The sequence below is a fragment of the Alnus glutinosa genome, chromosome 9 (assembly GCF_958979055.1).
Source record: "Alnus glutinosa chromosome 9, dhAlnGlut1.1, whole genome shotgun sequence".
NCBI lineage: Eukaryota > Viridiplantae > Streptophyta > Magnoliopsida > Fagales > Betulaceae > Alnus > Alnus glutinosa.
This window is the reverse complement of record NC_084894.1, coordinates 11,533,577-11,556,953: the sequence shown is the minus strand read 5'-3', so window position 1 is coordinate 11,556,953 and position 23,377 is coordinate 11,533,577. Positions and strand designations below refer to the sequence as shown.

Below are 23,377 nucleotides of genomic sequence, written 5' to 3'. Positions count from 1 at the left end.
ATCTAGTGAAATTTTGAAAACACCCACCTCAAGAAATCAAAAAACCCAGATCATGAATCACAAGAACAATCCAGACAAAAAGATGGTGAATCCAGAAGTGGTGATGGTGGTGGACATATGGTGTTGGTGGGTGCGCTTAGAGCATTTGTAGTGAATTCATCAAAATTTCAGCAAATTTTGACAAAAAATATCACTTTTGTTATTTTAGCTAGCTAGTTTTCATAAGCTCTAAATACCAAACTTTCCAAATATTCTCTACTTCAAAATAAATACTATTTTTTTTATTAATCTTTCAACCAACCCAGCAAAAACCTTCTGGTTCCAAAAAATAAAAAAACAAACCACCAAACCCTTCTAGAATCCCAACTTTCACTGGACCCAGCAAAGACTTCCACCGGACCCAACCTTAGACGACCGGTGGAGGCTCGACGGCCGGTATTTCCTCTTGAAAATGAAAGATAGACGAACTGTGGACCTTCTCTGCTCCTAGATCCACCGGAACCGGCTTTCCACGACGACTGGATCCTTCGACGGCCAGCAACTTCTCGACCTTCGCCTACCCGCAAAAATGAAAGATCGGCCAACTATAGACCTCCTCTGGTTCTAGATCCACCCAAACCACTAAACCCCTTCAAATTCCAATTGGTTTCTCCTCTGCTTCTAGATCCGACGAAACCAACTTTCCTTCACAATCGGCTTCTTCTCAACCTTGACTTCCTCCACAGACCTCCGGCACCAAACACAAAAAAGGAACAGGGAAGAGGGACAAGAAAGAGACGAAGGTAGTTGGCTTCGTCGAACCCGCGAAAATGGAATAAAAAACGGAAAAATAAAGAGAGATGATAGAAATCGACTCCGCTAAAGAGACGAGGCTTTCTAACAATCAGCTGATTTACTGTAGCAATAGAGAGCTTGTTGCGGGCATGTTTTTGAACAAACTCAGTTGATTTTGGTGATTTCACTAAATAGACGAGTTCACTACAAATGCTCTTAGGGGCCACAGCAATATTGTGCTTGGCCATGGTGTTGGATTTGGTGTGCAGACTACAATGGTTCGACTGACAAAACAGAGGGGTGGGGGGAGAGGTATTCTTGTTTCAGTTTTTTATTTTTATTTTTTTTATTAAATATTTTTGTTTTAGACTTTGAGTTGTTTGGCTGTGTTGGAATTGGAAACGCCCCCCTTAAGTGCTTGGTGGCGGCTTTAGATGTCTACATACTACAGCAAATCTGTGGATTTGGGGCTTTTTTTTTTTTTTTTTTTTTAGATTTATTTGCTTAAGAAAAAAAATTAATTGGGTAAGGACTAACAAATTGAGAAGGAGCAAATGGGTTACTTTTTTTTTTTTTTTTTTTTTTCATCCTTGTAATTTATTTTTGTTCTTCCAAAAAAGTGGGGATGGGGGGAGGGGGGCTTCCTCTGTCTCCGTTGATGATGCATTTTTCCCCTCATTATTTCTTTTTTATACAATAGATACGATTTACATAATCTTATAAACAAACAAGTCTCGTAAATTGAAATCTTTTGGGAAAAGTACACATATCCTCCCTTAAACCACCACCCAATTGTCAATGTGCCCTACAAACTACCAATTATGTCAATATCCCCCTAAACTACCAAACAATGTCAATGTCCCCTAAATTACCAAACAATGTCAATATCCACCAAATGACAACAATACCCTTTATACAATCATATAAATTCCTAAAATTATATAAAAACAAAACAAATAAACAAAAAAATTAAAAATAAAAGGAAAAAAAATAAAAATAAAAACCAAGGTTTTTCATTTTTTTTTGATTTTTTTTGTTTTATATTACTTTTCAGTTTGGGCCATCCTTTGGATTTTAATTTTTCTCTCTTTTTTTTTTTTTTTTAGAGAATTTATAGGATATATTTTTCTAATTGAAACTTCTTTAGGGTTATTTTTGTCTTTTAGTTGGCTTTAGGTAGACATTGATATTTTTTGGTAGTTTAGGACGGGGACATTGACACAAGTGGTAATTTGGAGGCACATTACAATAGAGTGGCAGTTTGATGGGGGTAATTTAGGACAGAGACATTGACACAAGTGGTAGTTTGGAGGTACATTGACAATGGAGTAGTAGTTTGATGGGGGTATGTGTACTTTTCCTAAATCTTTTATTCTTAGGTATTTTATTAAATAGATTTTTCTCAAATTTCAATAATTATTGTTAACCTCTTCTCCTCAGCCTTGCATCGCCTCCTCCATGTCTTTTTCTAGGGCGGCTGAGTTGGGTAAGAGGTTGCCTTCCTCTTCTCCTGTGTTGACGAACTCTAAGCTATTCCAGAAGTATTACAGGAAGGCTAGGAAAGCCAGAAAAGTTCATATGGAGGAGAGTTTTTTTGCCACTTCTATGGAAGCTTTGAGGCTAGTTGCTCAAGTGCCAGGGTCTCTTTCTTTGCTTTCGCTTATCAGTGATATAGCGGAGACAGTTGTTGTGCTTCCAGTGCCTGTGAAGGATAGGGGTAAGTCTTCCTCTCCGACGAGGGGATTCTTTTGGCGGGGTTTCTCAATCCGAGCCTGATTTTCCAAGTTACTCCTGTTGTTAAGGAAGGTGCGTTGTCTCCGGGTTCTCATACCGACATTAAGGGATCGGATTTCAGGGTAAATGGTTTGACCCAATCCTAAAAGTGGCCAGTAGGTTTTAATCCATCCGGGAAGGTGGTTGCGCGGGAGCAAGGTGACGAGGTATGGGATGGGGAGGGTGGCGACTCCCCCCCTTTGGGCGTTTTACCTCATGATTTGGCATTGGGTTGGGAGTTGGATAGTATTGAGGATGTGGATTTGTCCTTGGCGATTTTGGAAGGCATTGAAGAGGACTACCATCGGGAAGTTAAGGCAGTGCGTCTTAAGACCAAAGGAAGGAGGGAAGTTTTGAATCTAGCAAGCTCCATCAACTATGGTTATTCTAGCGTCCTCCCGGCTTAGGAAAGGCAAGGCGCACATAGTGTACGGTTGGGGTCTCCTGAAGGTTTTGGATTTTTTAGGGTTGTATTTTCTTTCTTGTTGTAAATTGTTTTGGTTGTTCCTGTATACTTAGGGGTACCTTACACTTTTTTAACAAAACCTTTATTATTTATAAAAAAAAAAAAAATTATTTTTAAATTAAATTATTAAAACTTTATAGTATCACAGATAATATGTTTTTGTTTTGTATGTTTGTTTATTTGGTGTTTTTTTTTTTTTTTTTTCAAAAAAAAAAAATTCCGAGAAAATATACCCACACCCCCGAAACCCCGGAAAAGCCCACGGAAGAAGAGGAAAAACAGAAACCAGAGGAAAACAAAATGAAGACTATTCCTCTGCTTCTGATAGGCTGTGGTGGCGTTGGGCGCCAGCTCCTCCAGCACATTGTCTCCTGCCGATCTCTCCACGCCAAACTGGTCTGTATTTTTCAAAACCCACTTCTTTGGTGTCGTGATTGTTCTTCTGCATTCAGAACTAAGTCCATTTTAGGGGTTCTTAGAAAAAAAAAACTCACAATCTATTGCATTTTCTTTCAAATTTTGGAGTTTTTCCTATTGCGTGTGAATGCATCTATTGTTATTAGATTGCTTTGGATCCATCATCATTTGATTGCTTTAATATACTATGGTTGGTTGGCAGGGAGTTTACTTGAGAGTTGTGGGAGTATGTGATAGTAAGTCGTTGATTGTTGTGTCGGATGTGTTCTCAATGGAGTTAGATGATAAAATTGTATTGGAAGTTTGCCAAGCCAAGTTGAATGGTTCTTCTCTGCAGACGCTTTGTAGTTCCGGTAATTCGATTATATATCCTTGTTGTAATGATAAGGATGGATTATTATTTTTCATATTTCTTATGCTTGTTTGTCTTTTCTTTGCTAAAGGTGAATATCAAGTTCTTACCAATTCAGATTCAACAAGAAAAGTTATAGACATTGCGGCCCTGCTGGGTAAATCAATGGGTATGTGGCATGTATCAGCTCTGGTGTTGCTATTTTCATGCTTTTCTTATGCTTCATTGTATAAATTGGATTATGTGGGCATATATGTTCATGCTTTCAGTCTGAATATATTTATAACAGGTTTGGCCTTAATAGATTGCTCAGCAAGTTCGGAGACTATTGGAGTATTAAAACCTGTGGTTGATTTGGGCTGTTGCATTGTCCTGGCAAATAAAAAGCCTCTTACTTCTACGATGGTAATAAAATCTAGTAGGTGGATTGAAACAATAACTTTTGAATATTATTATGCATTTGATGTTGAGTACTTCTCTGTATGATCTCTATCACATTTACCAGGAGAAACAGTCATAAGGTCCATTCTATTTCTTTTTCATATATATATATATATTTTTAAAAGTAAAAGTGTCCTTGTTTCTTTCTCCTCATTCATCTTATTCCTTATTCACCATTCATGCGATATAAATTTGTCTCCGAGATACCCAGTAACTTGTGAAGTGTCTGAAAAGGATGTTGTACTCCCTGGCCTACAGGAGGATTATGACAAACTAGTCTCACACCCACGTCGCATTCGACATGAGTCAACTGTAAGCCATTTTTTTCTTGATGCAGCAAGAAGCTTTCTTTTTCTCTCTTTTTTTGTATCCTTTTCTTATGTATGTGTAATAGATGGTCGACATGAGTTATTTCACCATAAGAAATTAAAAGTTTGATAGGTATAAAGCTGAAATTGGTATTCATTTTATCTCTGTACTTTGATTGCTTGTTAATATTACCAACTAGTTTCTACTGTATATTACTGCAACTCTGGAAAATCACAATTTTATAGACTGGTCCATGGAAAGATTCTGTCAATATTGGATTCTAAAAAGAAAAAAAGAAAACGAATTCATATTTACCAATTAATAGTGGAGGGAGAAAAAAAATTGAGGAAGATTTCTTTATTATCAGAAGTAGTTTAATACTCACAGTGATATCTTCTTTCTGTTCAGGCCCTGAAATTCGTTTCCACCTTCTGCTCCACCATATTAGTCATAAATACTCAGTTCTATTATACTACTTTTTGGTAAAAAGGTGGTACTTTTTGTTTGTTTGTTTGACTCTTCAGTCTGATGGAAGCACACTTGATTCATCTGACCTGTTCAATGCCCATGCTAGTTACAAAGTGAGACTTTTTGTGATTGATGTTGTAGTGTCGGGCGTTTGATCTATTATTAATGGCCTCCTTATTGGTCTTGCTAAGCAAATGGCAGTCACATTGCGATTTATCATATTTAGCATATAGACATATCTGAGTGAAATGACTTAAGCATTGTCCTTTGAGTTGATTTCAAATTTCTTACTAGGTTGGTGCTGGTCTTCCGGTCATAGCAGCCATAAACCGTATACTTGCATCTGGAGATTGTGTGCATCGCATTGTTGGGAGTTTGAGTGGTACAAATCTTAAGGCATTGATTTTATGTTTACAGTATTACATAATGTCTGTTGGAGGATTCCTTGCAGTTGTATGAAGCAGATCATACGAAAGCAAATAATGTTTCTTATCTCTCATATTGTTGTAGGTACATTGGGGTATGTAATGAGTGAGTTAGAAGATGGAAAGCCATTGAGCCAAGTTGTTAAAGCTGCTAAAAGCCTGGGGTTCACTGAACCAGGTTCATATGATATTTTTTTGCTTTGCTGTAAATCACATTCATGGTCTATGAATTTTATGGCATATTTGGAGTTTGCAATCTATGAATAAATACGTTCACTGATAGTTTCTACTAATATAATGTTTTAATTTTCATTTGGGATGTGCTTGGTTTTTCTTTGTTGTTTTGTTTGTCTTAATACCCACATTCAATGTATATATTATCAGTTTCTTTTCAAAATATTTGCACTTTGTATTATCATTTAAAATTCATTCTCTACACCAAGGCCACGTTAGAAAACTGTATAAAGAGCAGATTGAATTGGATCTAAAGATATTCCATTCTGTGTTTGGAACATACTTGGATTGGATTGAATTATTAAAAGAGATGGTGGTTAGGCATAAGCTTGAGACCTGACCTCAATGTGACTGGGCGGCTGACAAGGAACCCATGTAATCCCCACTGCCCATATATAATAATATTACTTCCCCCATGGTATTGCTATATACGCAATATGGAGGATTAAAAGATCAGAACAAATTATTTGTATCCAAACCAATGGTCGTGCCAAACATTGGATATTGTTGATTTTATCCAATCCAGTCCTAAATATAGAAAATGCGGCCCAAGTGTTTAAGTTAATGAAGGTTATGCACATTATCTTTAATGAATATTTTGTAATAATTTTATCCAATGTGATGACCTCAGTGTGACCAATTATAGTCTTTAGGCAGCTGAAAGGAACCCAATGTAATCCCCACTGATTGTATATAATAATAGCTCCCCCAAGGTATTGGCTATATCTGTCGTAACCCAACCTCTACATCTTTCATTGTCTATTTATTTCCAATCCAATACTCGTGTCAAATGTTAGAGATGGATAATTTTATCCAATCCAACCTCTATATACAGCGCGCCAAATGCGGTCCAAGGGTTTATGTCAATGAAAGTTACACACATTATCTTTAATGGACATTTGTATAGAGGTAATCCCATCATCCCACTAATTTGTGAGATTTGAAGTTGTAGTTTAATTACCTTTTCTTGCTCCATGAGTTCTTCATTTCTTCTCTCTATATCTTCTCTCTCTATTTCTTTTTTTCTTTTTTCTTTTATTTATTTATTTATTTATTTTTTATGGTTGTATATTTCTTCATTACCCATCGATTCAGGAGAAATAGAATAGAATTTTGGCCACTGATATTTTGTCACTCTTGGCCAAATCTGCAAGCTGAAATGGATTATAATTGCATAAATCTGCATCCCAAAAGATTACTATTTTTTCTTTTCATGAGCTCAAAATAAAGTTTCTTTGAAAGTGGCTTTCTTTGCTTGGACGGCAGCGCATGGGAAGATCCTTACTTTGGACAATCTCAGGAAGAAGCGGGTCATAGTGATTGATAGATGTTGCATGTGCAAAATGAATGGGGAGTCAGTGGGTCATCTTCTTCTCCATTGTGAGGTTGCTCGCGCTTTGTGGAACGCCATCTTTAGTCACTTCAGTTTGTCTTGTTTGTCTTGGGTTATGCCTCTTCGGGTGGTAGATTTATTCGCTTGTTGGTGGACGGGTGGCCGCTCCCGGAGTGCAGTCGTGTGGAAGATGGTCCCTTGTTGCCTTATGTGGTGCTTATGGAGGGAACGCAATGATAGGCAGTTTGAGGACAAAGAAAAAACTACTGAGGATCTCATTTCCTTTTTCTTTCATTCTTTGTACTCTTGGTTGGCTGCGTTCCTCGCACCCTTATCGTTTAGCTTTAATGATTTCCTTGTATTGTTTTCTACTTCCACTTAGATGCCTTTCTTGTATACTTCCTGTGTACTTGATCGCGCATTGCGCTTTTTAATGATATTTCTCTTACTTATAAAAAAAAAAAAAAAAAAAATGTGGAAAATATATTTTCTGCTTTAGGTATATACCTAAAACTTTTGAATTTCAAATGAATAGTTAATTTCTAGTTCCATTAACATTTTTAATCCATTTCAATTGGCATTCCTTTTTCCATTGCCTATTTAGGACTTGGTCTGTTCTTGGGCTTTCCTGAATATGTGGGTGTCTAAATTTTGTCCATATTTTGCGTGTGTTATCTTTCTCTTGAAATATCATTTTAATGATAATGAAGTACTGCAAAAGTAATTTAATTCTTGTTATAATAAATCCTCAAAGGGTTCCAACTAGAATGTAAAAAGTGGTTTCAGTTATGAGGCCTTAGCCTTAAGTATTGGCTTCTGACTGTTTCTTGCCTTAATTCTATTTATGAAATGTTTTGGGGCCCTAGTATTGAACTGTCCATGTGTATGTGAGTACTTGATGCATGAGATTTCCATAATAAGAATTGAGATTGTGTTCCTCATTTAGACGTTAGAGTTTGCTACTTTATGGAGGAAGTGAGGGTTTAAATTGTGTTATGTACTTCTTGAGTTTTATTTGGTTATTTGGAGTAATTGAAATTTAAAAAAACCCTTTCTTTGTATATTAGTGCTGTTTTTCTCTATACTCGGATGATAACACATTTGTCCCCATGATGTTTTCAGTTGTGTTAGTAGGTTGTTTATTAATCCAAGTGTGCTTGCCTATATTCTCCATGATGTTTCTTTGATTAGTAAAATTCTCGAATTATTTATAAGAAAACACATGGATGTAGGTACCTTTAGGAAATCCACTTAATTGAATTACTATGTTTCATCTTGTTATATTTCATGAGACTTGTAAAAGTTCTGTCTCCTGAAGTTGATGTGTTGCAATAAAATGGTAGGTCTTGGAAATTAAATATGATGTCTCTGACTTGATATCCTTGTTGCAGATCCACGTGATGACCTCAGTGGGATGGATGTTGCAAGAAAGGTTTGAACATGGTTTATTACACTTGTGCCCTATATTATTGTTTTATTTTTCTACTTATTCTAAAATCTCTAGGCTTCTTTCTTTGATGTGATTAACATTAGAAGCGTACTGCCTCCTAGATAGACCTTGAACATGGTTGAGAGTGCATAATGGATTCATTTTAATTTTGAGACTCCTACTATTTTTTTTTTTTTGATAAATAATGTATATTAAAAAAAGCGTAGAAGGGCGCAACCCAAGTACACAGGATGTATACAGGAAATCCCCTAATCCATAGAGAAAGAAGAACATAACTCTAAAAAATCAAAAAACGTAGAAACAGACAAAGTGTTCCTCGTCACTCTCCACGTATACAATGTTTGTAACACCAACTTCTTCAAATTTTGAGCAAGTCATTCTCACAGTTGTCAAAGCTGTGTGCATTCCGTTCCCTCCATAGACACCATATCAAACACAGTGGAACCATCCTCCATAACTGCAACGTCATGTGGTTGCCCATTTTTCCCCTCCAACTTCCTGACAACTCACTCACCCTTCGAGGCATAACCTATACAACACCAAAAAGATGCAAAAGCGCACTCCACAACTCTGTAGCAACCTCACAATGAAGGAATAAGTGATCGATTGGACTCTCCACAAGTCTTACACATACAACACCACTCCATCACTATAATATTCCTCTTACGTAAGTTATCCAAAGTTAAGATTTTTCCAAGAGATGTCGTCCACACAAAGAATGCCACTCTCGAGAAGTCGAGGGAACCTTAACTTTCCTAATACTCTTCCAAGGAAAAGTGGATTGTACAGGAATAGACAAAACTTGAAGAATGCCGTTGCCTAGAGGAGGACGAAAAGGTTCGAAAGATTGATATGTCGAAAGAATTGGAGAAGACTCTTTTTTTTGAGGAAATGAGTTGGAGACAGAAATCTAGAGCTTTGTGGTTGAGGGAGGGGGACAAGAACACAGTTTTTTCAAAGAGTGGCCAACTCGCATTGTAAATTCAATCAAATAGACTCTTTGACTATAAATGGTGCAATTTCTAGGAACTCTGTGGAGATAAAGGAGCATATAGTCCAATATTACAACAATCTGTATTTTGAGAATTGTTCTTGGTGGCCTAGGGTGGAGGGCTTATCTTTTTTATCCATTGATGCGGAGGAGAGCATTTGGCTAGAAAGAGCGTTTGAGGAGAAGGAGGTGTGGGATGTGATCAGGGATTTGAATGGAGATAAGGCGCCGGGTCCTGATGGCTTTACTATGGCTTTCTTTCAGAAGTGTTGGGATATTTTAAAAACTGATGTTATGGATGTTTTTGCAGAATTCACACTCGAGGCAAGTTTGAGAAGAGCTTTAATGCTACTTTCGTCTCTCTGATTCCAAAGAAGGCTGGTGCCATGGATGTGAGAGATTTTCGCCCTATTAGTTTGGTAGGGAGGATTTACAAGATTATTTCCAAGGTCCTCGTGAACAGGTTTAAATCAGTTTTGGGCAAGATTATCTCCAACACTTAGAATGCGTTTATAGGTGGTCCACAAATCTTGTATTCAGTGCTTATTGCCAATGAATGTGTGGATAGTCAAATTCGATCAGGGGAACCTGGGCTGCTATGTAAGTTGGATCTGGAGAAGGCTTATAATCATGTGAATTGGGATTTCTTGCTATATTTGTTGCATCGTTGTGGTTTTGGGGGAAAAATAGAGGGCTTGGATTCAGTTTTGTATTTCTACGGTGAGATTTTCTATTCTTGTGAGTGGAACCCCGTCGGGTTTCTTTAACAGTTCTCAGGGTTTGTGGCAAGGAGATCATTTTTCTCCTTTTTTGTTTGTGGTGGTTATGGAGGCTTTGAGCCGGATGCTGAGTGCTGCATTGGATCAAGGCAACTTGACTGGGTTTTCAGTGGGATCTAGGGAGCCTGAGGCCTTAGTTGTGAATCATTTAATGTTTGTTGATGACACATTGATTTTTAGTGGGGCGCAAGAGGAACAAATTCGCCATCTGAGGTGTATCTTCCTTTGCTTTGAGGCAGCTTCGGGTTTAAGGATTAACTTAGGAAAATCAGAAATTGTTCCTATTGGTGCGGTAGAGGATGTCGAAAGATTGGCTCACTTACTTGGATGTCGGGTCGCTTCTTTGCCTATGACATACTTGGGTTTGCCATTGGGTGCTTCTTACAAGTCCGTGTCTATTTGGAATGGTGTTATTGAGAAAATGGAAAGGAGGTTGGCTGGATGGAAGTTTATGTATTTGTCAAAGGGTGGGCAGCTGACTCTTCTTAAAAGTACGCTTTCCAACCTTCCTACTTATCTCTTGTCGTTGTTTCCTATTCTAGTGAGGGTGGCTAATCGTCTTGATAATATTCGAAAGGCTTTTCTTTGGGGTGGCATTGGGGATGAGGCCAAATTTCATTTAGTGAAATGGAATAGGATTTGTACTCCATTGCACTTAGATGGGTTGGGAGTTCACAATTTCATCCAATTTAATCGAGCACTTCTGGGAAAATGATTGTGGAGATATGGTAGGAAGAGAGAGGCTTTATGGCGATTGGTGATTGACGCAAAATTTGAGAGCCTCAAGGGTGGTTAGTGTTCGAAAGAGGTGTCAGGTTCCTTTGGAGTGGGTGTGTGGAAACATATTAGGAAGGGGTGGGAGAAGTTTCACAATTTTGTTCGTTTTGAGGTGGGGAATGGGACACATTAGTTTTTGGCATGATTGGTGGTGTGGGGATAGATCCTTGAAGCAATGCTTTCCAGCTCTTTTTAGTATAGTGAGGAACAAAGATGCGATGGTGGAGGATAATTTGGCTATTCATAATAGTGTTATTCAGTGGAATGTTTTTTTTTACACGACAAATCCAAGATTGGGAGATGGATATGGTCCTTTCTTTCTTCGATCGACTGTACTCCATTTCGGCTCGACATGGAGAGGGTGACAGGTTAGTGTGGAATCCCTCTAAAAAAGGTTTATTTGATGTGAGATCCTTCTATGAAGAGCTTATTAGGAAAGATGTTCTATCTTTTCCATCTTTTCCCTGGAAGAATATATGGCGTGTTAAGGCTCCAACAAGGGTGGCTTTCTTCGTATGGTCAGCAGCTTTGGGCAAAATATTGACGCATGATAACTTGTGTAAGAGGAATGTTATAGTGATTGAGTGGTGTTGTTTGTGTAAGAAGAGTGGGGAGTCTATTGATCATTTATTGCTTCACTGCGAAATCGCCCGGGATCTTTGGAGCTACATTCTTATTTTATTTGGGGTAGAGTGGGTTATGCCACAAACGGTGTTGGAGTTGTTGAATAGTTGGGGGGCGGCGATTGGGTATGGTCGTGCTAAAGAAGCTTGGCGGTTAGCTCCTCTGTGCTTATTGTGGTGCATTTGGAGAGAGCGGAATGCGCGACTATTTAAAGATATAGAGACATCTATGGTGGAGCTACGGAAGCGGTTGTTAATACGTTATATATTTGGATAGTGTCCCATCATAGCTTGAATGTTTTTATTTATGTAGACTTTTTAAAATTATTCTATATTCGTCCCTTTTAGGGGTTCTCTTGTATACTTTCCGTGTATAAGGGTTGCGTCCCGCTGCGCTTATTTTTATAAATTGCAATTACTTATCAAAAAAAAAAAAGACTTCACTTCAAACGAATTCCTTTTCGATGGGATCCAACAAATTTTATGCTCTCCTTCATACCTCTCCCAATCATGCATAGGTCGAGTAAATAGAATATTCCAAAGAATGTTGCCATTATGGGTCTGCATATTCTCCTCCACCCATACATCCTTAGCACATGCAATAGCGAACAATTTTGGAAAAATGATCTTCAAAGGTAGTTCTCCACACCATACATCATGCCAAACAACACTTTAGAACCATCATCTACCTCATATCGCACATAATGTACAAAACCATCCCACCCCTTCCTTATACATTTCCACACTCCCACTTCATAGGGTCCCCTTACCTCCTTAGAACACCAACCACCCCTCATACTACTATATTTGATGTCATCTACCTTCCTCCACAATGCATCCCTTTCCATAGCAAACCTCCATAACCACTTAGCAATTCTCGATTAAATTGAAGCATGTTTCTCACCCCCAACCCCCCTGAGTCCTTAGGAGTACATACCTTTGACCAATTCACCGGATGAAACTTAACTTCATCTCCAATACCTCACCAAAGAAAATCCCTCTGAAGTTTTTCCAAACGATTAGTCATTCCCACTGGAATAGGGAAAAGAGACAAATAGTATGTGGGCAAGTTAGAAAGATTACTTTTGATCAATTTTGAGACTTCTACTATATTAGATAATCTTTCAATTGAAACAATCATGGCTAGAAGAAGCTCTCTGACAATTAGAAAGAATAAACAAAAACAAGATTAAGTTATAATTATGCTTTGTGGTCGTTCTTTAGCATATGAAACCTCCCAAGTTGTCCTGTTTCGTGTGTGCAGTATGTGAATCAATATGTCCACAATTGTTTGACATTATCAGGGATTTATAACTTATTTTGTATCTATGCTTAATTAGTGTTTTTATGTACAACCTTCCAAAATATGACTGATTTAAAGCAATGGCAAGTAATATAACAATCTTATAGATATCATCCGCAAATCTTATTTTTTCGGTGAAGAGAATGTACTTGATGTGGTTTCTGAATTATCGAAGCATAATTCATACCATATACTGTTAACTGTTTCTTTCTATAATGCAGGCTTTGATCCTTGCTCGGCTTCTTGGTTGGCGGATTAACTTGGACAGCATTAAGGTAATAGGGTTAATGCTATATTAGTTTTGTCTTCACATTCTTTTAAATTAAAAAAATCTTTGTATTATAAATATGATTGATGCCCAGTAATATATAACATTTGTTTTTTCAAATATGGTTGTATATGCTTTTAGATTGAGAGCTTGTTTCCTGAAGAAATGGGAACCAATGTAATGTCTGTTGAGGACTTCCTGGATTGTGGGGTATTATTGCTTGATGAAGATATCCAAGAGAGAGTGAATAAGGCTTCTCTAAATGGGCATGTGCTACGTTATGTCTGTGTGATTGAGGGGTCAAGGTAATTTTTCTATTTATCTTTACTTATGTCCAGAAGTTTAGTAGGTAGAATATATTCTCTGAGTATTTACTTTACAAAGGATATGGACAATCTTAGCTAAATTCTTTCCTAATAAAAGTTTGAAAGTTCATTGAGTAACTACCATAAAGTAACAAAATGGTTCAAATTTTTCATACAAGGAACAAAGAAAAGGCAGTTGGACTTTAGAAATTTAGGAACATTAGATAAGGAAGATAGTAGGAAACTTCTGTAGTTCATTTTCCTTGGTTAAAATGCAATGAGACCCCTTCAACTTTTGTTCAATGGCACTTAAACCTTTGTAGTTTGAAATCAGCAATGTTAGTTCTTAAATTTTGCATAAGCGTGCAAAGGTCCTTCCACCATGCATCATTCAAATTGACAATGGGAAAATTCTACGTGAAATTCATGTGGTCTTTTAACGTATGATTGGACAAAAACAAAAAAGAAAAAAAGGAGGAGGTAAACACACAAAATAAACAATGGAAAAGGAAAGCTTTCACACATACGCCTCTTTTACTGTTGTCCATGACAGCCAAGTTTGGCTTCTTCCCTGCCAATTCCACTATCGTACAAGCTGGCCACAACAACCAGCCTAGCCTGTAGATAGGTAAGCCAAAAATGTGAAGAACACAATAAATCAGCCACAAAGAAAATCAACTGAAAATCCTTTTGACTTCAAAAAATCAATTTTCGTAACAAAAAATCCCTTAAAAAATAAAATAAAGAAATCATATGACTTGCTCAAACATTTTCAATCAATTTCTCAAATGAACTTGTTAGAAGAGTTTGCTAGGGTTAAAAGAATATATTAGTGATAGAGATTTGTTACAGGTGTATTTTGGTCATTGTATAGAATTTTACAATATATCTTTATATATGTGCGTCTGTGTGTGTATTTATATTAATTATGAGCTGAGAGAGGCTATGTATGAGTGTAGGCCTCCTCTTTCTCTATTTCCTTCCCATGCAAATCTTACAGCATGGTATCAAAACCTTGGGATTGACTATATCACACACCTTTCTCTATTTTTTTTTCCCTCCGTACTACTGATAGTAAACTTATGAAAATTGGGCTTCATGCTTGTGATTGGGGGTAGATGGCCGTCGATATCAGCATCATCAGTGGTGTGATATCGTAGTCATTGCTGCCGTCAGCTTTGTCGTCCTTGGTGGTTTTGGTGTAAACAGCAGAACCGGTATTATAGCTGTTGTGGAATGAGTTCTACCCTGTATAGAAACAATCATTCAGAGTGTATGGTTGTGTCAGTTAGAGTTTTTCATGGTGTTCAGTGATGTCAATGGTGGCTGGAGAGTGTTGCAGTGGTCAAGTGTTTTGGTGGCAGGTTGTGTTGTCGTTGAAAAGATTGCATTGTGGTTGTCAGTTTATTTTGTAGCTATTGTTGTCGTTGTCACCAACAAGGTTTGATTGTTGCCGACAAGTTTTTGGCGAGTTGTTGGAGACAAGGATTCCTATTTGGTTGTGGGTGCTCTCTGTTCCTTATTGGGGATAAGGGTAGCTCCAGTTCGATTAGGCCGAGCCCAACCTAGTTCCGAAAAAGGGGGAGTTTGGTTTGGGCAGAGTCCAGCCCAAATAGAAACTGGGTGTCTGGGTCAACCTGTTTCAACTCGGGCCCAAAGTTTCTTTAGGCCCGACACCTATCTTGGTCAAAACAACTGGTCAACCTGGTTTTCATCTGGATCAATCAGTGATGGGCGGTTCAGTTCAGTTTTCAGTGTTTTCTAGCTGGTTCAGGCCGGCTAGCGTTGTTTCTTGGCCGGTTCAGGTTATTTCTCAGTGTTTTTTTCGGTTGGTTCATGTTAGTTCTCAATGTTTTTCGGCCTGTTTGCATTGTTTCTTGGGCAGTTCAGGTCAGTTCTTGATGTTTCTTGGCTGATTCAGGCCTGTTTGCATTGGCTTTGGGCCGGTTCATTAGTATTTCAACTGGTTCCCCCCTGTCCACAAGATTTGCTTCGGTTTGAGCTGTTTTGGGCCTATTGCAGCACTGTTTGTGGGGTTTTCCGTTTATTTTGATTGATTATTGTGATTGGTTGTTAGTTGCATTATTGTGGTGGATTATTTGGCATATTTGTTGTTGTTGTTGTTGCATTGATTGGTGAGTTCGTTCAACATTATGGCCACTAAATTAGATATTGTTCCTTCGGCTCCCTTAGTTAATGCTCCAATGACTTTTGTGAAGTTGAATGGAAAGAATTACGTTTATTGGCTGTGATCTGTTGAAGTATTTCTCAAAGGAAAATGGTTGTATGATCACTTAACCTTGGATAAAGAAAACTAGTTCCACTTGCCTTTGGGAACAAGAAGATAATCAAATTATCTCCCTTATGTTGAACAATATTGAGCCTCACATTGGATCCTTGTTTATCTATCTTCCTACTGCCAAGGATATTTGGGATCATCTCGGACGTATGTACTCTGGTACCAAGAATATCACTCGGATTTATGAGGCATGTAAACAATATTTTGGGCTCAAGTGTTTGAATTGCAAATGAGTACTACAAGTAGGTTGTGGCCATCTGTAAGGAGAGGAACATGTATCAGCTGTTCTCCATAGACCTGAAGACTATGGAAATGCGACATTAAAAGCAATGTCAAGATGTGGTTGTGGTTCGGTTTCTTCTCGGCTTGAAACCTGAGTTTGAGTCTTTCCGTGCATAGATTTTGGGTGGTTCGGAGCTCCCATCTCTTCCTGAGGTTTTTTCTCGGATTCAGCACACCACTTTTTCTAGTAATGGTTCTCAATTGAGTTCTAAGCGTAATGGAGATCACGCTGTGTTTATTGCTGCTTGTGGCGGTTTTGGTAGTTCCCGTGGGGGACGTGGAGGAAGAGGTGGTCATGGTTTTTGTGGTGGACATGATTCTCGAGTAGGTGGTCGGACTAGGAGTTGTGAGCCTCACAAATGCATTCATTGTGGCCGTAGTAATCATCCCACGGATTATTGTTGGGATCTACACAGTTAATGGTCTGGGTCTGCCAATCCAACCACATTTGGACCACCTACTAGTTTGGGTCCAGATTTGGATTCTAATTTGATTTTCGTATTGAGAGATGAGCATGCTCAATTCCTAGCCTATAAGCAGGTCTCTCCTTTTCCACTGCTACTCTTGCCTAGTTAGATACTGCATCTCACTGTCTTTTATTTACCATTAGCGACCCGTGGGTCATCAATTCTGGAGTAACTGAACATATGATTGGTTCGTCTACTTCTCTCTTTGATTAGCATCTTATTGATACACCTTAAAGTGTCATCCTTGCCAATGGTTCCCTCTCCTAATTGCCAGTTTCGACACTACACATCTATGTCCTGATATTTAGTTGTTGTATGTTTTGCGTGTTCCTGGTTCTTCTTTTAATTTGTTATACATTAGTAAAATTACCAAAGCTCTTAATTGTTATGTTAGTTTTTACCCTTTGTGCATTTTTTCAGGATATTGAGACGAGGAGGATGATTGGTATGGGGCATGAAGTTGGTGGATTATATTATCTGGATCTTGCACCTATCTCTCCCTCTTGTGCTTTGTAGTTGTTAGTCTTTGCTCTTCAGTGGCATTGTCGTCTTGGTCATCCTTCATTTTTCTACATTTTAGTGTCAAATCCCTAGGCTTCAACATGAGTTGTTTGTGCATTGCCAAGCTTGCCAGCTTTAGTAAGCATCACTGTGTCTATTTTCCATCAAGAGTTGTTTGTAATTGTAGGGTTTCGAGTCCTTTTGTGTTAGTTCATTCTAATGTATGGGGCCCAGTGCCCAATTAATGTAGATGGTATCACGATTCCCGGAGAAGATTCAGGAGGCATTGCTCAATTGAAACTTGCAGCTGAGGTTTCATACAAAGGATTTGGGAAAACTCTGATATTTTTTGGGGATTGAAGTTGTTAGATCTCAGACAGGTATTAATTTATCTCATAGAAAGTATGTACTTGATTTGTTAAAAGAGATGGGTCTTTTGGGTGCTCGTCTTGTTGAGATTCAAATGGATCCTAAGAAGAAATTACTAAAGGATGAATGAGAATTATTTGAAGATCCTCGTAGGAATCATAGTCTAGTTGGAAAGTTGAATTATCTTACTATTACAGGCTAGATATCTTGTATGCAGTTAGTGTTGTTAGTCAGTTCTTGGAAGCTCCTAGGGTTTCATATTGGGAAGTCGTTACTCATATTATTCAGTATTTGAAGAGAACTCCTGGTCTTGGGATATTGTATAGACCCAATGGACATCTCAGGGTAGAAAGTTTTACTGATGTAGATTGAGAAGGTTCTCCCTTAGATAGACGACTTACTATAGGATATTTTACTTTCTTAGGTGGAATCTGGTTACTTAGAAAAGTAAGAAACAAATAGTAATGGCACATTCCAATGCTGAAGCAGAATACAGGGCAATGGCTCATTATCGGTGAGTTGACGTGGTTACAACAATTTCTCTTGGAAATCATTCTCAGCTCCTATTCTTATCCCATTGTTTTGTGATAGCCACGGTACTCTATGTATTGCGTCTAACCTAGTTTTTTATGAAAGGACTAAACATATTGAGGTTGATTGTCATTTTATTTGAGATAAGATACTCTGTGGAGACACACACACATATATATATACCATTCAAAATCCTTGTATAGAAGAAAGCGGTTAGAGTTTATTTGTTCAAAGCTGGGGTATGATATATATGCTCCAGCTTAAGGGGGAGTGTTGGAAAACTTTGCTAGGGTTAAAAGAAAATGTTGGTGACAAGGATTTGTTCTAGGGTATTTGATCATTGTATTGAATTTTACAATATATATATATATATATATATATATATATATATATATATATATATATATATGATGTGTGTTTGTGTGTATGTGTATTAAGAGGTGAGAGAGGCTACGTATGAGTGTAAGCCCCCTCTTTCTCTATTTTCTTCCCATTCAAACCTTATAACAACACTCAATCAATTCCAAGTCAAAAATTGTTTCAAATGGCTGTTTCAATGTCATAAAAAGACCTCAAATCCCCTGCATCTTTGTGTTCCACGGCTGCCAAACCCTCAAATCCCTGTCATGTCCATTCCCCCAGACCTGGTCCATACTTTGACGATCTTCGCATCCAAACTCTGCCTTAGCACCTCCTTCAAGTGCTGACCAGAGAAATCAGACATCAAGTGTGGGTTTCAGATCTCAGGTCCAAGTGTTTTGGGTGTGAGGGTTTTCACTGCAAGCCTTAATGGGATCCATGGAGTTATAGTTCTGCATAGCAATGAGGGAGGAAGGTGTGGCTGAGGTTGGGAGAGTGGTGGCCCTGGTCTTGTTTTGGTAATTTGTCAGATTTGATGGTATTGGTGGGATTTCGGTGGTCTGGTTATAGAATTAGCAACATAAAAGAACCATTTTTCGGGTCTGTTGGTAAGCAAGATACAGAAGCAATTTCCTTGACCCTTTCTTTCTTCTTTTTTTTTTTTCTTTTTTGTTTTTTTTTTTTTTAATAATAGCATGTACTTGAAAATTTGATAAAGAGCACGGGTTCATTGCAATTGACCTAAATTTTGAGGGTTATTAGTTATTTTAGGTTCTCTCTCTCTCTCTCTCTAAAAGTAGAAGAATTGATGAATATGCTCTTAAGCTTTTGTTGTAAAAGGTGTCTTTCTTCTTGATTTGTAAATCAGGAATGCTTGTTTGATTAACTTACATGTTGACAGTATAACGATGTAACAAAGAGTGATATAGCCTTTGTTGTAGTCCCATGAGGTCTAAGGTTCGAATCCCCTTGGATGCAAACAATTCATTGGGGCCAGTCCATCAGCGAAGCCGAAGTATTAACCGATCTATGTAGAGGGGGGGCTTTACATGGGTCCGAGGTTTACTTAACAGGGGTGAGTACACGAAGTGGCCCTGTCTTGGACGGGTTCCTTGTCATCGAATATATATATATATATATAACCACATATGTGCATTATGAACCATGACTAAAAATAGTTGCCAATGACCCTTTTTCAAATACTGAGCCTTATCAACTAAGATCAGCTCCCTTTTATGTTTATGCAAGTGGTTTGTAAGTGCATGCATGTCTTCTTGCCTGTGCATGGCATTGCAATCAAATTTATGGGAATCTATTTGCATTGGCTCAAATTTTGTGATGACTCCCTTTTTATATTTAGTAACTTTTGTTTTGGTAGGTGTGAAGTTGGCATTCAAGAGCTTCCTAAGGATTCTCCGTTGGGAAGGCTTAGAGGAAGTGACAATGTGGTAAGTCTTCTTATTTTTCCTCCCGTAGTTTTATCTTTTACTGGTGAGCTTATGCAGGTAAATTTCATTATGCAATAGGAGGCAAAAACTTTAAAGAACTTATGGCCTAGGAACTCGCTAACCGAAACTTGGACAATGTAACCCATTTACGAAGAACTTGTTTGGCAGAGTTTTAAATGAGATACTGGGGTGGATGACGGGTTCATGAATGAAGTTTTTCTCTTTTTTCGTGTATGTGAATGCCTTGATGGATCTTCTGATCTTCCTCTGATGTAGTGAAAGACCCAACGGGTCAATTATTTAGCATGTCTAAATCCTTAGGAGAGAGGATGGCTCTAGGTAACAACTTGATGGAAGTCCTTTCAATATGATGGAGAAAGTAAAACCGTGTGCTACTAGTGTAGAATTACTTAAGCAGCTTAAAGCCTTGAAGAAAGAGACTGAAGGACATCTTAGGTATTTTTTAGAGAGCTGTTTTCGAAAAGAATATTTTTCTAGATGCTAAAGGTAGATGGAAAGGAAGAATTAGGGGCTATCTTGCTAGGATAATGTAGTGGGACTTCTGTAAATTGTTTTTAGGTGATGGAACATTCTAGGATATGGTTGTAGGGCATGTTTTAATGTATGACTCTGTAGAAAAACACCAATTATTCCTTTGATAAAAAATAAAAATTCCTTTGAGAACAATAAAGCATAATGGAGACTTTCCTTTTATTTATTTTTCTGTATCCTTCTTTCAGTGTTTCTATTTATTTTTTTTCTTCTTCTACAACCATAAGTTTCCTGGGGAAGTTGTTTTTCATATTTCATTTAGAATGCAACTGTAATAATAATTCTGAAAATACATTATCACATATCAGAAGATATTTACATCTACATCCAGGATTTTCTCGTTGAAAGAGCTCATTTTATTCACTACATTCTGAAGTTCTTTTTTAGCTTTTTATGGTCCCTGTTAGCGGTTATTCGTGTTAAACAATAAAATATGAAAGTGAACTATTTTTCATTTGATGCAAATGCAGTTGGAGATATACAGCCGATGTTATAAGGAGCAGCCACTGGTTATTCAAGGTGCTGGTGCTGGCAACGATACTACAGCAGCTGGAGTCCTTGCTGATATTGTTGATATCCAGGATTTATTTCCTGAAAGTAAATTTTCTGTAACTAACCTTGAAGAAAATCAAGAACAAAGATGATGAGTGTGTTACAAGCTGTTGCAAGAAAGAGAGGCCAATTTTCAGGGAAAATGGTCTTGAGATAGTTTTGCCCTGGAAAGATGCTACTTGCTGTTTGGTCAATACGACTGAAATGTGTGCATGCAGAAGAGTTTTTGTGTATCAACTAAAATTTGGTGTAGACAAATTTTACTTAGGTTATGTTTGTTATACGGAATGGTTACTCCATTTGAAAAAGGAAATGGCTTTTATTATAAATGGAAGAATATGGAATAAATTAGCCTTGGTGTTAAGAGTATTATATAATAAACATCTAACACGTGGAATAGCTATTTCCATTGCTCATGGAAAAATGACTATTTCAAGACTTGGTCATTTTACTTTCTTTCATTTTCAATAAAAAAAATTATTCATTTTTTTAATAGAATAGTCATTTCGCGTACCAAACGTAACCTTAGTATAGTCAGTATAATAGCTTGTAATGGCACTTTGGTATCTACGAAGAGAACCCACTTGAAGCACAGATCATCCCCATCAAAACTAAACATAATACATATCATGCTGATTAGGGTTGTATAAGTGGTTGCGGTTAGCGGTTATTGGCTAAAACAACTAATTGAAACCAGTTAGCAGTTAGTGGTTATTAAACCTATAACCGGCAGTTTGAAAACCGTTTTTTGTGTGGGTTTTGGGTCAGTTTTGGATCGGTTTTTGGGTTGGTTTTAATTCTTTCCAAAAATATATATATATATATATATATATATTTTAACTTTTTGGGCCGGTTTTTCAGATAAAAATCCAAATCTTTTTTTTTTTTTTTTTTTGGTCTGAAGTTTGCTATCAGTAACCCATTTTTAAACTTCAAGCTATGAAAGTTCTTCATATCATGCGTCCATATGAAACAGCATGAAAAACTACGAACCACAAATCCACAATCAACCAAAAATAAACCATTCGGCCCAACACCATAAAATCAATCCAAAACACCCAACTCAGCACCATCATTCAAGACCCAAACACAATCGCCCATCAAAATTCAAACCCTTAAAACCACGATACAATTGAAATCATTATCTACCAAAACGTTTTTCACTTTGCTTGGAAATAGAGGAAGCTCAGAGAACCAACCGGTACAGAGCTCGCGGGAGTTGGGCTGAGGTCCACATCACCACGATGGTGGCCCAACCACCCTGCTCCTAGTCGCACCACTCACGGACAGAAAAGCCCTCCCAAAAGGTCCAACAAACTAGAGATTGCTAAAGGTTGTGAAAGAAAACATAAAAAATAAAACTAAAAGAAAATAAAGCAGAATAATAAGAAATAGAGACAAATGGATTTTACGTGGTTCGGTCTACGACCTACATCCACTGAGTAAAGCCCAAAGGGCTACATTGTTGCTCTTATTGCTTGATTATTTACAATACAAATGATCCCTATTTATAGGGATATGGAGAGAATACAAAATGGTATGTAGAGAGAATATAATCAAATCAGAATTGAATGCATTCAAATCTGATTTGATTATAATCAATTACAATTAATGATGATTAAATCAAATCCTCCAATATATGTGGAGTACCGTAATATACGGTATCAATATATTCTCTAATATCCCCCTGCAAACTTAAGGTGGAAGATTCTGAAATCTTGAGGGTTTTTTATTTATTTATTATTTATTATTTTTTATTTTATGTTGGGTCGTATATAACCCAGTTTAGAGAATATATTTCTTCTTCTTCTTCTTCGTCTTCCTTCTTCTGCTTCTTCGTCTTCCTCCTTCTTCTTCGAGCCAATTGGGGGCTAAATGCGCATGGGCTTAAAATAAGACCACAAATGCCAAAATATAAATAATGGGCTAACTATGAGCCAAATATAAAAGCCAACAATGAGCTGATATGGGCTTGGGTTTGAAACAATACCACAGGAGCCAAAAATATATGTGGTCAACTATGGGCTAAAATAGATATGGATTTGAAACAATACCACATGCCAAAATATGGGTCAATGACCAAAATAAGGAGCCAACAAAGGGCCAAAATAATATGGGTAACTTGGCCTCTTTTTAATGATTTTTTTTTTTTTCTTCCTTCGTTGCATCTGCACGACGCTACACTCATTTGATTCAAGTCATGCACATAAATAACCAAGCCTTTCTCATTTTATCTACACGTTTCCCTTTTTTTTTTTTTTTTTCTTTTTTTTTTCTTTTTTCTTTTTTTTTTTTTTTTTGACCAAGAAAACACTGAACTGAACGGTTTGAAAAACCAAACGATATACCTGTAACCAAACGGAGACCTCCGTCTCCAACAACTCGCCTGAGACCTGCCAAAAACTTGTCGGCAGGACTTAATCTCGCTGGAGAACACCACATATCACCTGGAACATCGCCGGACAACTCAAAAGTTGGCGGAAAATATCAAAATAACACAAAAGCCGCTAACAACCATGAAAACACCA

General features: G+C 37.5%; 1 protein-coding gene across 2 annotated transcripts; it reads left to right on the top strand.

The window, feature by feature from the left end:
• The first annotated feature begins 3,253 nt into the window (after window positions 1–3,253).
• LOC133876666 (uncharacterized) lies at window positions 3,254–21,441 on the top strand. Of its 2 annotated transcripts, none has more exons than XM_062314923.1 (12): window positions 3,254–3,409; window positions 3,633–3,783; window positions 3,874–3,951; window positions 4,087–4,187; window positions 4,482–4,535; window positions 5,295–5,382; window positions 5,511–5,603; window positions 8,384–8,424; window positions 13,137–13,190; window positions 13,325–13,488; window positions 19,676–19,745; window positions 20,768–21,441. In XM_062314923.1, exons 1-12 carry the CDS (start codon window positions 3,314–3,316, stop codon window positions 20,939–20,941), a joined length of 1,164 nt encoding a protein of 387 aa, XP_062170907.1. In that variant the 5' UTR covers window positions 3,254–3,313; the 3' UTR covers window positions 20,942–21,441. The 2 variants fall into 2 exon arrangements, with proteins under 2 accessions (XP_062170907.1, XP_062170906.1); XM_062314922.1 differs by having other exon boundaries at window positions 4,072–4,187.
• The last annotated feature ends 1,936 nt before the right edge of the window (window positions 21,442–23,377 follow it).

Excerpts from the sequence above, each read along its gene's own strand:
- LOC133876666 (XM_062314922.1), top strand. The coding sequence starts at position 3,314 with ATGAAGACTATTCCTCTGCTTCTGATAGGCTGTGGTGGCGTTGGGCGC. Across the intron at positions 4,188-4,481 it reads AGCCTCTTACTTCTACGATG|GAGGATTATGACAAACTAGT; the intron begins GTAATAAAATCT and ends CCTGGCCTACAG. Across the intron at positions 8,425-13,136 it reads GGATGGATGTTGCAAGAAAG|GCTTTGATCCTTGCTCGGCT; the intron begins GTTTGAACATGG and ends TCTATAATGCAG.